The sequence below is a fragment of the Argopecten irradians genome, chromosome 9 (genome assembly GCF_041381155.1).
Source record: "Argopecten irradians isolate NY chromosome 9, Ai_NY, whole genome shotgun sequence".
NCBI classification, from domain to species: Eukaryota; Metazoa; Mollusca; class Bivalvia; order Pectinida; family Pectinidae; genus Argopecten; species Argopecten irradians.
The window spans coordinates 18,587,367-18,602,114 of NC_091142.1; the positions used below are offsets into that span (position 1 = coordinate 18,587,367).

The 14,748-nt window shown below is 34.5% G+C and overlaps 1 protein-coding gene across 1 annotated transcript; it reads right to left on the reverse strand.

Moving 5' to 3' along the window:
• Positions 1 to 1,483: 1,483 nt before the first annotated feature.
• LOC138331691 (serine-enriched protein-like) lies at positions 1,484 to 14,648 on the reverse strand. Its single transcript, XM_069279423.1, has 5 exons — positions 12,684 to 14,648; positions 11,930 to 12,200; positions 11,291 to 11,469; positions 10,797 to 10,960; positions 1,484 to 1,868 (listed from the first exon to the last, which is right to left on the reverse strand). Exons 1-5 carry the CDS (start codon positions 12,760 to 12,762, stop codon positions 1,812 to 1,814), a joined length of 750 nt encoding a protein of 249 aa, XP_069135524.1. The 5' UTR covers positions 12,763 to 14,648; the 3' UTR covers positions 1,484 to 1,811.
• Between the last annotated feature and the right edge of the window lie 100 nt (positions 14,649 to 14,748).

Here is a 14,748-nt window from a genome sequence, read left to right on the forward strand (position 1 = left end):
ACAAACAAACAATTTCGCACACAGTGTAGACAGGTATGTCATATCATGGTTGAAAAGTGTGGGGTTTTCTTACATATATTCAAAAAAATAATTGTCAGTTCATAAAATTATCACAGATAAGGATTAGGTGAGTCTTTTTGTTGAATGTGACAGTTACAACTATATTTTCTAAATTACGCAAGCGAAAATGCTGACCGGTATATACCTGTACGTATGATGTATTTGCATATTACATAGTTAGCTTCCCTTTCGGGTAGGTAATAATTGTGACGTCATGTTTTTATGAGAGTAACGTCATTCATTTTAGAGACAATGACGTGATTATTGTTCACACAATAATGACGTCACAATGGATAGAATACCTACCCGCAAGGGAAGTAACTCTGTAATATGCAAAGACGGAATATGGAAACACCCGAAACAACATACAAGATAGTGAATATTAGTTATAAAAAATATCTCTTCATTAAATAATGTAAAATGAGAACGAGTTCGAGACTTCCGTTTTGGATTTTTTTTTTTTTTTTTTTTTTGTCCTATTTGTCTTTACGTCAAGTTTCCAATTTTTACAATACTTTTCAAAATGTGACTGATTGTAGATCGATAGCTGACTCAGACATTACAACTGTATCGCCATTAAGAAATATAAATAGTTATATATACATGTACATTCCTATAGAACTAAATCTTTTATATTCTGCAGACAATTGACGCCATGTTCTTTAAAAATAAATCTTCAATGTCATTAAGAAAAGTTTCAAATAAGAAAGGTTATAAACTGAATTTTCGCCTTGTTTTACTCCGACGATGCAAGTTAACATATTTCCATTTTTGACACAGGAGTTTGTATTTTCATATAAATTAATTATTGCTTTAAACATTTTTCCAGTTATATTGTTTCTTTGATCTTTTGTCATAAACCTGATTCGAACGCTTTTCCAAAATCAACAAACGAACAAAACCCTTTTGGTATGTTCGTTGAAGCGTTTTATAGGAACACATAACAAAATAACGTTTTAATTAAGCAAACTTCCTGAATAAGATTTCCATGAAATTCTTTTCGATGGAAAATATCTATATAAAACTCAATAACTGAAGGCATGAAAATTACAGATAGATGACTTCAAGACAGTGCTAACATTGTTTTGTAAGGTAAATTGTTAACTACAAGGAGAATTGTTGAATTATCGTTACCAATTAATATCATTGTTTCATTGACTATACTGAATAGGTCCCGAAAGGGAAAGCTGACAAACCTTTGAAGACCACGAACTTATTTTATATTTTACATTATCGTACAATCAGATAAACGGTTCTTATACTCCGGTAGCGTACAATGTATGTTGCTATAATAAAATGTGTTTGCATTACTGAAGTATACTGAAGCCATCAATTAAAAAAATAATAATAAAAATGGGAATGTGATTTTTTTTATTTGGTTTATTTTTTTAATGATATAAATAAATATATTTTACAGCACATATATTAGCACGTTTCGTTAGATAATAGCACACAGTGTCCGGTAAAATCGGCTTCACAATAAGATGTCTTGGCCCAAGACTTGTCTTTTTTATACATTGTCCTTCACATCCTTGTTGATGTATCTGAGATTGACACAAATCCTCTCCGTGCTCTCCATTGTAAAGCTGGGGCTACTTTCCAAGATATTGGAGGAACAATAATGTCTATCATGGGAGATCATCTCTACATCTGAAAGTGACAGGGGAGATAATTTCAACATCTGACAGGGGAGATAACCCTAGCACTTGGGGTCACTAGCACTATATACAGGAACTGTTGTGTTGTATATCTCACACTGTCGTCTCTGTGGCCACTCTCTTGGTAGTCGGTGTCAGCAGATGCTGGATCTACAAATAAAAGACAAAATTATCAATACTAGTTGGGCGACACCTGAAGGAGTGTCGCGGATGAAATGAAGAGAAGAAAAATGGGAGATAACTCTTGTTGTTATTCTTAAAAGGGACCAATTTCATTAGGTTATGGAAAATATATCAGAGTTTGAAGTCATATCAAGATTTTAGTCTATTCGACCCGTATGACCTTGAATAAAGGTCAAGGTTATTTATTTTAAAAAACCTTGGTAGTTCATTATATAAGATATATTAGCAGTTAACCTGAAAGATACATTTTATTGATTTTCTATGAAAACACCAACAAAGGAAGGTAATTAAAAACTGAAAAAATCCTTTTAAACTACATCCTCAATAGTAAAATTGGAACCACTTCAGAAGAGAAAAACTGACCAATCACAGGCTTGCAGAAATCATTTTTGGCTGCATCCTCAATACTCCAGGGGTTACTATCACTGACGTAATATCCACCCATGGACTAATATCTCATAGTAAAATTGGAGGCAGTACAAAAGAAATCAAGAGGCCTTGACGGTCACCTGAGTGCTAATACAGAACATTGCAAAGTTGGTTCAAATCTTTTAATAGCATTTATGAATTAAAAGAAAACCCTTTTGGACCCACTCCTCAAGCTCCTGTGGGTCAGTCATGGAGAATTTGTTAATAGGATTCAATGGCCATATCATATTGATAATTCTGACAACATTTGACTCATTTTCTATTACAAATGACCAAATAATGTTCAAAAATGTGTTTTCCCTATAAAAACTATAGTAAACTTGACTCCCTCCCCAGGGGGAAACATGAGACTCCAGGGTAATATATAATTCAAAATCTTTGTGAAGGACCTTAAGACCTTTCCATCTATGAAGAGTATTTGATTCTACCATTTCCAGAATTTTAGAAGGTTTTTGAAGTTTTAGCCTATCCTATTTGACCCCTTTTAGCCCCACCCCTCAGGTCCCTTGGGGTCAGTCATGGAAAATTTGTTAATAGGATGCAATGGCCATCTCATACTGATAATTCTGACAACATTTGACTCATTTTCTATTACAAATGACCAAATAATGCTCAAAAATGTGTTTTACCAATAAATTATAGTAAACTTGACCCCCTCTCCAGGGGGAATCATCTATGAAAAGTATTTGATTCCACTATTTCCGAAAGTTTTAGCCTAATTGACCCCTTTTGGCCCTAACCCTCAGGTCCCTAGGGGACCATATAATTCACAATTTTGATTGACCTTTGGCCATGAAAGGTCTCTGCAAAATTAGATTAGGTCACTGGAGACTTCATTTCAGGTGACCTCAAAACTGAGTCCTGCATAGACTTCCTTTCAAGATTACAGAGAAAGTGACACCCAACTTCAAACCAACACATATGTACATGCAGTGAACAACATTATACAATTCCTTCGATGTACGTTAAATGATCAAATTACCTGTGTCTTCTGTTGCCTGCAGTTTCATTGACCGATTGCCAGGTGTAATATAGCCACGCCTCTACTCGCAAACAGACGTGTTTCTATTCATTGTCGGAACAAACAATGCGGTTTGATTGACAGCTGGCGATCAGTTAATTATGAAATAGTGCTGGGGTAGATATTATGTCAGTGATTGTAACCCCTGGCGTATGGAGAACAATTAGGCTATTACTCTGCTATTTTCTTAAATAAAGGGAGACTTAAAACTTGAATATACAAGCAAGGAGTTCATCATAATTGCTATTGCTGCCTGGAATATGCATTTCCATGAATAATTATGTAAAAGTCTCTGCTAGCTACCCCATTTTATCGAAAAAATAAGTGAAAAAATTGGTAATAATAGACAATATCGCCTGGCTGGACACTCAATCTCTTACAAATACATACTTATTAGAGAACAAGAAATGTTAAACAATTTTTTACAGAGAAAAAAAAAAAACAAAATAAAACTATACTGCTATAATCAAGTTAAAATAACCAGAATTCATTTAATATGGATTATATCGTTTCATAATGATACGGCATCAAAGATTTGAATAATATCATGTACTTATACATGTACATCACGAATAATCATGTAAAAGTCTCTGCTACCCCCATTTTATCAATAAGAAACTGTTTTTCCTCATGTAGATAAAAAAATTGTCAAAATATAGACATTCTGACAATATTGGTCTGACCGAATACTCAATCCATAACAAAACATAGGTTTCTCTGTTTTCGCAATTCTTTTGGTGATATTGAGCATTTTGCTAGAAAATACACCTTAAAAAAATAAGCCAATTACCTCCCTTTATCCAATCCCAATGAAAACTGTTCATGTGAACATTTAAAGAATATAAAGTTTTTAATTCAAAACCCACGTACCCTTTAAGTCAGTTGTCATTTTCAACCCTTGATGGTATACATGCGTCTGATCATACTTACATAAAACGGAATTTCATGTTGGGCAATTAGAGTAATGGGTTATATTATTATTAGGTGCCAATCTTTCTAATTATCATAACATTTATGAGACCTTTTATGAGAACTCTATTCGTGGGGCCAAAGTGGCGGAGTGGTAAAGATGTCCCGACATATTACCACAAGCTGTCCACCTCTGGGTCACAAGTTCGAATCCGATGTGGAAAATTTGCCAGGTACTGACAGCTGATCGGTGGTTTTTTCTCCGGGTTCTCCGGCTTTCCTCCACCATCAAACCTGGCACGTCCTTAAATGACCCTGGCTGGTAATAGGACGTTAAACTAATAAAAAAAGAGAACTCTATTCTACAACTAAATTGGAACACATATGGTACCGTACCAGGTAATTAAATTATTTTAATCCCTGATACTGCTGAAGGATATGAAAATCAGTTAAATAAATCATCACATTAAAGGATCTATTTGTAGCTTTTATACATACGCAGAAATGAATTACCTGGTATATCTTTCATGCTTCTCTTTTGTTTTATTAATCATTTACATAAATAGATAATACAGCATAGTTAATTTTTATATTGAGGAAGATTACGTACTAGTATTTAAAATAGTTACTGTTTCCAAGTGTTATTCATTACAGATAAAAAAAAATTTCAAGAGCAAGCAAATCATATATTTAAGAGTCTATACCTTAAAGTTGTATGGTCTATAACTTTCGCTCTTTTTGTCATAGTGAAAACTGTTTAAGTGTTATACATATTTTTCTCCGTCTGTCTGAGTTTTAAACTTTCGAATTTTACCATTTTTTATAAAGTTGCAGCACTGGAAGTATTTTTAATTATAAAAGTAAAAAATCTTTTTAACGTGTACACGTAAAAAATAGGCTCGAAAGATGCTGAATCATTCCGAACATCGTCGCGACAATCTCGAAGTAAAACGAGAGTTGTGAAACCAAGAGAATATGTCAACAATTTTTCATAAACAAAACATGTGGTCGACCTCAGCAGACTCTATCTACAAAGAAAATAATGCTCGAACATTACAATATTTGATACACACAATATTTTACGGCAATGTGTAAATTGGATGTTTCAAATACTCAATCTGTGGACATATACCAGCATAATTTGCTCTATTAGCCAGAAGGAAAACGTAAACAAACACATGTGCGCTTATGCTAGTTACCTGACTCACCACGTGCAGATCGTGTCAAACGTCAGCCACGTGATACGATTCGGAATCCGACAACACCCGAAGTCACTGAACATGGCGGTAATTGAAGGCGCTTTATTCAAAACCAGGAATATGTGATGCCTTGATTTCGGCTCTCTTATAGGCCGACATATGCTTTTGGGGAGCTAAATCATCAAGTTATATGTCAATGTTTAAATATCAAATGTTTAAGTTACATATCGTTTATATGAAATTAGCAGCAATATAACTTTAACCGAAATGGCTTTCAATTTATTAATTTTGTTTTAATTTTGTTTTTGATTTAGAAAAAATTTGAAAACATATCTCAAATTCAAAATTTATCTGGTTTCTAAAATGCTTAAAACTGATGAGGCTGTTACAAGTTTGACATTCACAACTGTATAGTGAGTGTTATAACTAGGTCTCCTTTTACCTAGATACTGTATGATATTAAAAAAAACCCAGAAAAACTGTTGTTATTTTGGAAATAAAATGTCAAAATATCCTTAAAGGCTCGTGGTATATCAAATTTTATAAATTTAAGTTTAATAAATTTCAAATGATGTAGCCATAAGTGTAAGATTCTATTTATCACATAACTAGTATTAATCACGGGTCAATCTGATGATTCCTGTCGGCATCCTAATTATTACGCAGTAGTTGACTATCACTATACACAACACAGCAAAATTGTGAAATGAATTTTCATCGTTAACATTATTGACCTCACCCACCCAGTCTGTGCAGTAACTTAAAGCCACACTATACGTAACTATCAACAAAATTTCAAGTTAAATTCGACCCCGATATTGTTAGTATTTGCAGATGTAGTTGAAATTAAGATATATTAAAGAATATTTATAATGTTCTTTTTTAATAACTTTGATACAGCAGTTATTGAAAGTTGATACAGTGGAACTTCCCAAAACCGAACCTTCTCAAAACCGATCACCTCTAGAAACCGAACATGGATGTCATGTACGGAATTAATTCCTCTTTATTAATAGTATATAAAACTTCCCAAAACCGATCCCTCCCAATTCCGAATACCCGACCGATTTCAAGATCGAAATAGTCAAATGTAACAAAAATACACTTCTGAAAACCGGCCTTACCTGAGCGACACCGATAGATTGCATTGAGGTCTGATCAACCGACCGTGAAATACACACGTACCTGTACCATAGTTGTCGCATGCCATGTCCTGGGGCATGTATACAGATGTGAAGGCTATAGGTACACGGTAATTATACCCGAGATGGGGGTGTAATTATTTAATAATGTCTATCGTTTAGATATTTAACGAAGGTCTACCACGTGCACGCGGTTTGTTTACTGTGGGGAAAACAAGCAGAGCTAGTAATAAAGAGAAAGTTTCGTATTCAAATCACACGGGTTTTTTATTTACTTATGTAGTCGTCGGATAACGTAAATTATCTGTATGAAGAAGCCGAAGCCATGTATTGTTTTAGAAAACGACTATGTCATATAATGACCGGCATCGACTGATCATCGTGTAATTAGACCATATAATTTGATTCTTAACGTAACCGGAAGCGATCGGCCGTATGTAAACTGTAGGTTAGTGCAGACGAGAACATCCCCAAGAACATTCACGCAACTAACTAACTAAACTACGTTTATAAGCGGTAACAAAGTCAAGATTGTTGTAATCCATTCCTTTTAAACGTATGATTCTCTCTTTTTGTGGTAACATTTAACATACAATTAATATCGGTCGGTTTTAACGAACCTAGCCATACATGCGGTACACTAGTGTAAAAACGACTTCCGATCGATTAAATTTGGATCGTAATGATCGGTATTCGGTTCACTTTTCCAAACCGAACCCTCTCTAAACCGGGCGAAATTATATGCACCGACCATGATCGGTTTCGGGAGGTTCCACTGTACATGTAAACATGCCTTCATTTTTAACTGGTCGCCATAGAAGTTACGATTGTTGCCGAACGGAAGTCGGAAAGTTCATGACCTGTTTTCGGAAGAGATCGGACAGACGTTACGTAGATGCGGTAGTCACATGACATTCTCGGCACAATGTCGGCTAACTTCGGCTTGTTTGACTAAGTGGAGACCCACCTAGAGATGTTTAATATTTATTTGATTTTTGTCAAAATATTCCGAATCATAATCACTTCGATTTAGTCCTGTCTGTGCATGATTTACAACAGGATTTTTTTTTCAACATTCTTCCAAATCATGAAAAAAATAAGAAAGATACGGATATTGGACCTTTAAGCCTAAGCAATTATTATGTGTCATGTAAAACTGCAGTGCATACAAATGTACATGTATCTACATGTAATAGAGAGTGCAGCAAACTCTTGTGATAGAGGTGTCTCGGTAACGTTATTCTATGTAAATCATCCATATATGTAGAGTTGGAAAACTTTCTCAAAAACCGGAAACAGGAAGTCAACACAAGATCCAGCATCGCGCAAGACAGTATCCAAAGTCACACTCTCGCGTGATTACAAAATCACACTCTCGCGTGATTACAAACAAGTAACGCTTGGAAAAAATCAAAATGAAAACATTAGTGAAAGATAAACCTTCCAATTTATTCTTACCTGAATCTAACAATTACATTTTGTCCTGAATCTAAACTTAAAAGCCGTTTTACGTGAGCAGTTGCTTCGGAATTTTCCCCCTGACAACGGAGAATGACGAGATATAATTTGTAGCCGCAGTCACGTATTTTTGCAGAAAATGAAAGTAGAAGTATCCTATGTTCAATATTGTTTTTCTTGTTATAAACTCAATGCCAGTAATTCAGCAAAGCTATTATTCTAATAATTATTAATTCTATAAATGGTTTCTAGCAGTACAGTTATTCAGGGCACCCAATAAGCTATAAAATCAAAACACATGTCAATATTGATAAGACTGATGGGTCAGGAGATATTTCTCTTTCGCCGTTGGAAATCCTTTATTTACCTGGCATATTTCTATTTAGTTACACATTTAAAAAAAACAACAAACGAAAGAATGGATTAACTGCTGCGCTCTCAGATAGGCTTTGCCTAAAATTATATTAAAGGGACAATTCAGTCTAAGGGAACATTAAAATTTGTACATACAATGTATATCAGAAAAAAACAGTTCTAATGGAAATTAGATCAGTCGGTTTTACTGTGATATGCCAGAAAAGCCAATGGTGGTGAAATGTGTGTGAAATGTTCAAACTCGCTCGCTGTCTGCCGCTACACATTGTGGTCGAACATCTTGTATGCCGAAACCTGTCCCTTGCTTGTGGAGTAATGCTAGATTCTACTTTTGTCTAGAATTGCTAAAATCGCTCTGACAGTAGTGTGTTTACCTTATTAGGTGAATTGTCTTGCCTGAAAAACATTTTAGCACCTCCACAGTGGTTAATGTAGTCCATTTGTTTAACGTGCGTGACTTTGGCTCGGATATGGGTACAGTGTACATATTGTACCTGCTTAATCGCATTGATCAACGATTGGCAATTGCTACGGTATCAATTAAAATACTAAACAATGACGTGGAATTTGTCAATATTTTATGTTATTTGTTTCATAATAAATGTAGAACAATACATTTATGCCATATTTTGCATCTTGCTTATGTAAAATAATTAGCCTGAGTGAATTGTCCCTTTAATGTTGATCATATCCATTGTCAAACTACATTGTTACTTTTTTTCTGGTTTGTTTTCTTTAGTTGTCTAATATTCAGATTACTTAAAGCCGTTTCGGTACACTCTGAAAGTCATTTCGCCATGTTCACTTTATGATACCGAAAAGACCTCCGCATGTACCGAAATGACCTGTAACGAAGCTAAGTTACGTTACATGTGAGCCTACGCACTACCGAAACGATATGTGCATTACTTTATGGTTTAAATACTAGCAATTTAATCATATGATCAAACAATATATTAGGAGATACATATATTCAAACGGCATCTGCCTCAAAGGCAGTACAATTGACAGTTTACGTGCTGTTAAGCCACGTTTTAGAACGCATGCATGGTTCTGTTGTCAGTCACTCGCGATGATGATCATAAACAGACTGTAAACAGTAGGCTACCTAACGTTATATTTGCAGGCCTACAAAAACAATCAAATATATCTGATAATACTAATATCCACCGATAATGATATTGGTGTATATAACAAGTAAAATGAACAATTACTTACCTGATAATGCCGAATTTAACTTGAACATCAAGGCGGCTTCAACGTTTTTACTCAACCGGATACAAATAATACGCATTCCTCACAGGGGGCGCGATAGTCTGCGCCATGATTTTGTGTATTCGATACAGTACAAACAGATCCATTTCACTGTTGCACATTTTGGGCGCATTTTGTAACATAAATGTGATGATTAGTGCATAACTTAGTTACGCATTTGATGATTTTTAGTTAGTTCTACAGAAAATTTCATAAATATCACTCATTTTTAAATGGTACATTTGCCGGTCCAATCGTTCAGAATAGCTCCGAAGGAAGGCGCCTGGGACCCCGAAATATCTCGTCTGACGTGGAAATTTACCGAGAACCTGCGAAACACCACCATTATTCAAGACTGTATCGGGGTCGTTGTATATAACATTTCCAAAAATCAGAAATACCGTTTTGTTCAGAATTACAAGGACTATTTATATGTAGAGTCTCAGATTGTTAAGTTTTTTAATTATTTCACTAGGACGAATTAAACAGAAACCAGTGGTCAAAATGCCGATTTTTGCCTGTTTGACCTAAAAATAATCACCTTTAATGAATTTTCGTAGCTGAAACGACTAATTCAATCGATAGATCACGCTGAGATTAACTTACATTCAAAATTTCAGCAAAATGTATCGGTTAGTTTCCTTATTACCCAAATCGCGAAAATAAGCGGGTTGATAGGTTTATTTAGCCGTGTTAACATTTCGTTCTAGAACGAAAACTCTGTTGTAACAGAGTTGTCGTTCTATCTCTTCATTTCATATAATTCATTATACAGAAACAAAGACTTGGGTCCTTATGCAGATGAGTATGTCAGATTTAAGGTTGAATTTCTTGTAATTTTCACTTTAACAAATTGTTGTAAAACATACAATGTGTGAATATGGATGCATATATAAGATATTGCATTGTTTTCATGAATTTATTATAAAGTACATTTACATAATCTAGCGTATGGATCGTTGATTTTGGTGGAAATCAAAGATTTATTTAAAAAATATTGGGAGTTATTTTAAAGAGGTGAGTTCACCATATGTTTTTCTTTTATTTTGAAGGTTGATTTATATATGAAGATAATTGATGTAAATTTGTAGATAAGTATCATGCCTACCTTGGTGAAGAGCTTGATGCCATAGCGATGGTGTATGTACTGGTTCGCTCCTCTCTGAATAGTCATCAGAGACTTGGGTCGGGTCCGTGAACATCTCCGGACATACTCCCAGCAGGCCCTCCTCAAGTCGTCTAACCCTAACTGTTTAGCACCACATAGTAAACCTGAAAATACAACGATATAATGTATAAATATAATGCAAATATAAACCGATAAATCTATTTATGAGAAATTAACATAGAAATTTTACATTAAAATCTAAAGTAATAGAAATTTGACATTAAAATCTAAAGTAATAGAAATTTGACATTAAAATCTAAAGTAAAAGTTTAACATTAAAATATAAAAGGAATTGTTTCGCAGATAATTGAGAGTAAACGGAAGCAATGATGTTTACTAAACAATTATGACTGAAGTTTGTATAATGAATTTAATACTTTGTTTGTTCCATGAAAAGGAAAATGTAAAGAATAGAAGCAAAATCTTTTTCTTACCTGCAACACTTCTGGAGTCTATATCCACAAAACCACAGTGGATGAATTGCACGATCTTTCGGAAGTCCTCGGGCTGGTACTTGTTCACTTCGATAGTTAGACGGGACTGTCTGGTCTTCCTGGACTTCTTGGCTTCTGACACAGCGCGTTCGTTCTTCAGGATGAGCTGGTACATAACTCTGAAACAATAATAGAATCAATTTAGAAAAGTTGGTCAATATTATAAAACCGAGATTTTGTTATGTATATTGGCTCTTTAAATATTGCATTTATGAGTCCGTCTTTGCATATTACAGAGTTACCTCCCTTGCGCGTAGGTATCTATTGTGACGTCATTATTTTGTGAGTGATATTTACTTCGTTTTGTCTATTACGTTACAACAATCGCAAACACCTGAAGTAACTATTAATTATAAAATACCTACACGTAAGGGAAGATAACTCTGTGATAGGCTAATATTTTTTACATGATCTTTCAGTAGTATGATGATTAGAGACAACCAGATGGTCTATGGTGTCATAAACGAATTTTTCAAGTTACCTATAATATAAGTCGTCCGAAAAAAGGATTTTTAGAGAAAAAAGTTCAAGCTCAACCACAGTTAAAGATAATTTTTTTTGTCACTCTCGTTTATTTACCTGCTGCGAGTAGACAAAATGGCCTTGACCCCATAGACGGGAACTCTGGTTGGACCAACAATGAATGTGACGTCACAGAGGTCGGGCATGGACATGATGTACTTCAGATGATCACAGAGGGCGCTTGTGTTCTGATACTTCACATGGCTACCGCTGACGTCACATTCTAAACCCACACCGTCATCAGCTTCGACTTGGCTGTCTCCATGGTGATATGCAGAAGGTTCAGCATCTGATACGTCAGAGGAAGATTCGTAACCAGAGGAGAAACCTACATAAAAAGAAACAATATATGATAATTATTTCATGGTTGATGAATAAGAACATTGGTGAATTCTTATGTCTTGTTATTCTAGAAATCAATTTCAAAGATTATGTTAAGAAATAGTTTCATAATACAGCTATATTTTTTCCACATTTTATAAATTAAGTAGATATGATATATACAGCGGCAAAAAGCCAAAATGCAGAACAAATGTTCAGCTATTATGTCCGATTAATTCAAAACGTAGCTTACAGCCTTGACTTAAAAAAAATACGGGAGTTTGAAATTGACACATACACCCTTAACACTTTCCAAATACATTTGCATACGTTAAGGATTAAGGGAGGTAGCTTAATTTAATTCGTGTTCAAAAGTTGGGGAGTTCGATCATCTATATTCACCATTGAAACTAACAGTGTCTGTAAATAAGCATTAAAGATTCCTTCTCAGAAATAATAATAATAAAAAACACTTTCAATATTAATTTACCTTCAGATTCCGACTGTTCATTATGAAGGTCCAGTTGATCATTGTCGACAAGTTTGGCGGTAGATCCAGCTCTCTCCATTGTTGTAATGTATTAGTGTTACTTAGTATGTATTGTTGGAAATCGATAGGTGATTGTGATGGGAATGACTTGAGGTTCGTGGTTTTTATACAACCTTTTGACCATTTAAGGAACAATGACATGGAGCAAATCAGAAATTGTCACTCTCCCTCAGTGTCCAAAACTGACCGCTGTCGAACCCACGTGCGTGACCGTCGACCCGTGACAGATTGACGTGTGAGTTTAACGCGCGTCGATTTGTTTTGATAACGGATTTCAAAGTGACCATATGCCAGCAATAGAGTTGTTTACATAGGCACCGATTGTCTTTAAACGAGGTAATCTAGGCAGGTATCTATTCCTTATTTACCATGATTTAATTATTGTAATCTATATTATTTTATTAACAGCTCAAACTGTATTACATTAAAATACAATGCATCCGATTAAAACAGTTATATATCATGGACCTTGTATATAGATCCTATAAATTATAAGAGCCATTCAATATATGAATTATTAAGAGACCTGAATACAGACTATCAATAAACTGCCTAGAATATATTAGTAAAAGAAATTAATTTTATCACATTATTCAATATTTATAGTGTCTTATACATTAGAGTATTTTAAAATAAACAAACATTTATTCCCTTATACCACAGGACGTTGTGAATAAAGAGAAGAAAGATCGGTCTATGGTTTTGTCCGGGACTTTGATTACTCTTTATCACGGACAACACATGTTAGAATTATCAGAATGTTCACGGCTAAAAGTCATTCGACTAATTAGGCTTTTGAATCAACGAAAATGAATTGATTACAAACATTTTAGCGAGCACAATCAACAAAACGTATAGTTAGCTGAATATTGAATGTTCTTACGTCATCTTATGTATTGTATATATGTCGTTATCTTCTATTATCTGCTAATGCATGTGTCAGAATCCCATGTTCACTTTATAATGTTTTAACGTTTTCGCCAGACTAATTCAGGCCACATTGCACCTATTGATGAACAGCATTGGCTATTTCGAACAACCATTGTCATCGATCTGAAATTTACTTTTCATTATTTCCCACGTTCAATTTATTTCAATTCTTGTTGACTGACCGTCACGGAGAAATCGTATTCTAGAGATTTTCTTATACAGAGTGATGAACTGGTCATCTTCATCACAGAGAGCCGGAAAATGACGGTAAGTGAAATTAAAATCCTTAATTTCAATATTTTGTAATGCTTTTAGTTCAAACACATTTGTGAGATGCAATTTTAAAACAAAATTATTTTAAGATAATACCGTGCGGATATCCATGTATATTTATCGGCTTCTGTTCTTGAATACTGTCTCCGTTTCTAAAGCTTGTTTTTTCTTGAGGACTTTCATATTTCGTTAAAGGATTTGTGCAGTCAAAAATGATAAATTCAGTTTATGCTGGAAATGGCTTTATTAGCACGTGTAGAAACCTCTCCGTGCCGCGCGCGACCGGAATAACCTGTAAGCCGTCGATATCGAGGTCAAAAATTCTGACCGCCCGATTATGCATATTTTTTCTAGTTCTAAACCGTGTGACGTCATAATAGTCCGTGGCTTATACAATAAATGTAGCTGTACTATAACTGATGTGCTATCACTTACATCGACAGTCACAGGAAAAGCCGATCAACGATTTTTTGGTGTCTTCTCACTTAGCCAACATTCTGAATTTTGAGGTATACAGGTAAGGTATTTTGTTGGCCAGGTGAGACTAGGTGTGAAAGATAGAACAATAGCAGATAATTACAGGTAAGGTTATAGACTGTTTCATAAAACTTCCAACTTTTACGGGTTTGTACTTTATGTTAAGAGAAAAAACGCTGGATATTTAAGTATTCATTTTTAATGAATATATATTAGAATGGACACAAAAAGTAATTTTATTTTGAACATAGCTACTACTACTTTTAAATACATTAGTTAAATAAATTTCATTTTTAATAAATACAGATCAGAATGGACAAAAAAG

Coding starts and splice junctions, on each gene's coding strand:
- LOC138331691 (XM_069279423.1), bottom strand. CDS start 12,762: ATGGAGAGAGCTGGATCTACCGCCAAACTTGTCGACAATGATCAACTG. Junction 12,201..12,683: donor TGAACAGTCGGAATCTGAAG/GTAAATTAATAT, acceptor CTTTTTATGTAG/GTTTCTCCTCTGGTTACGAA. Junction 1,869..10,796: donor GCATCAAGCTCTTCACCAAG/GTAGGCATGATA, acceptor TTTTATTTGTAG/ATCCAGCATCTGCTGACACC.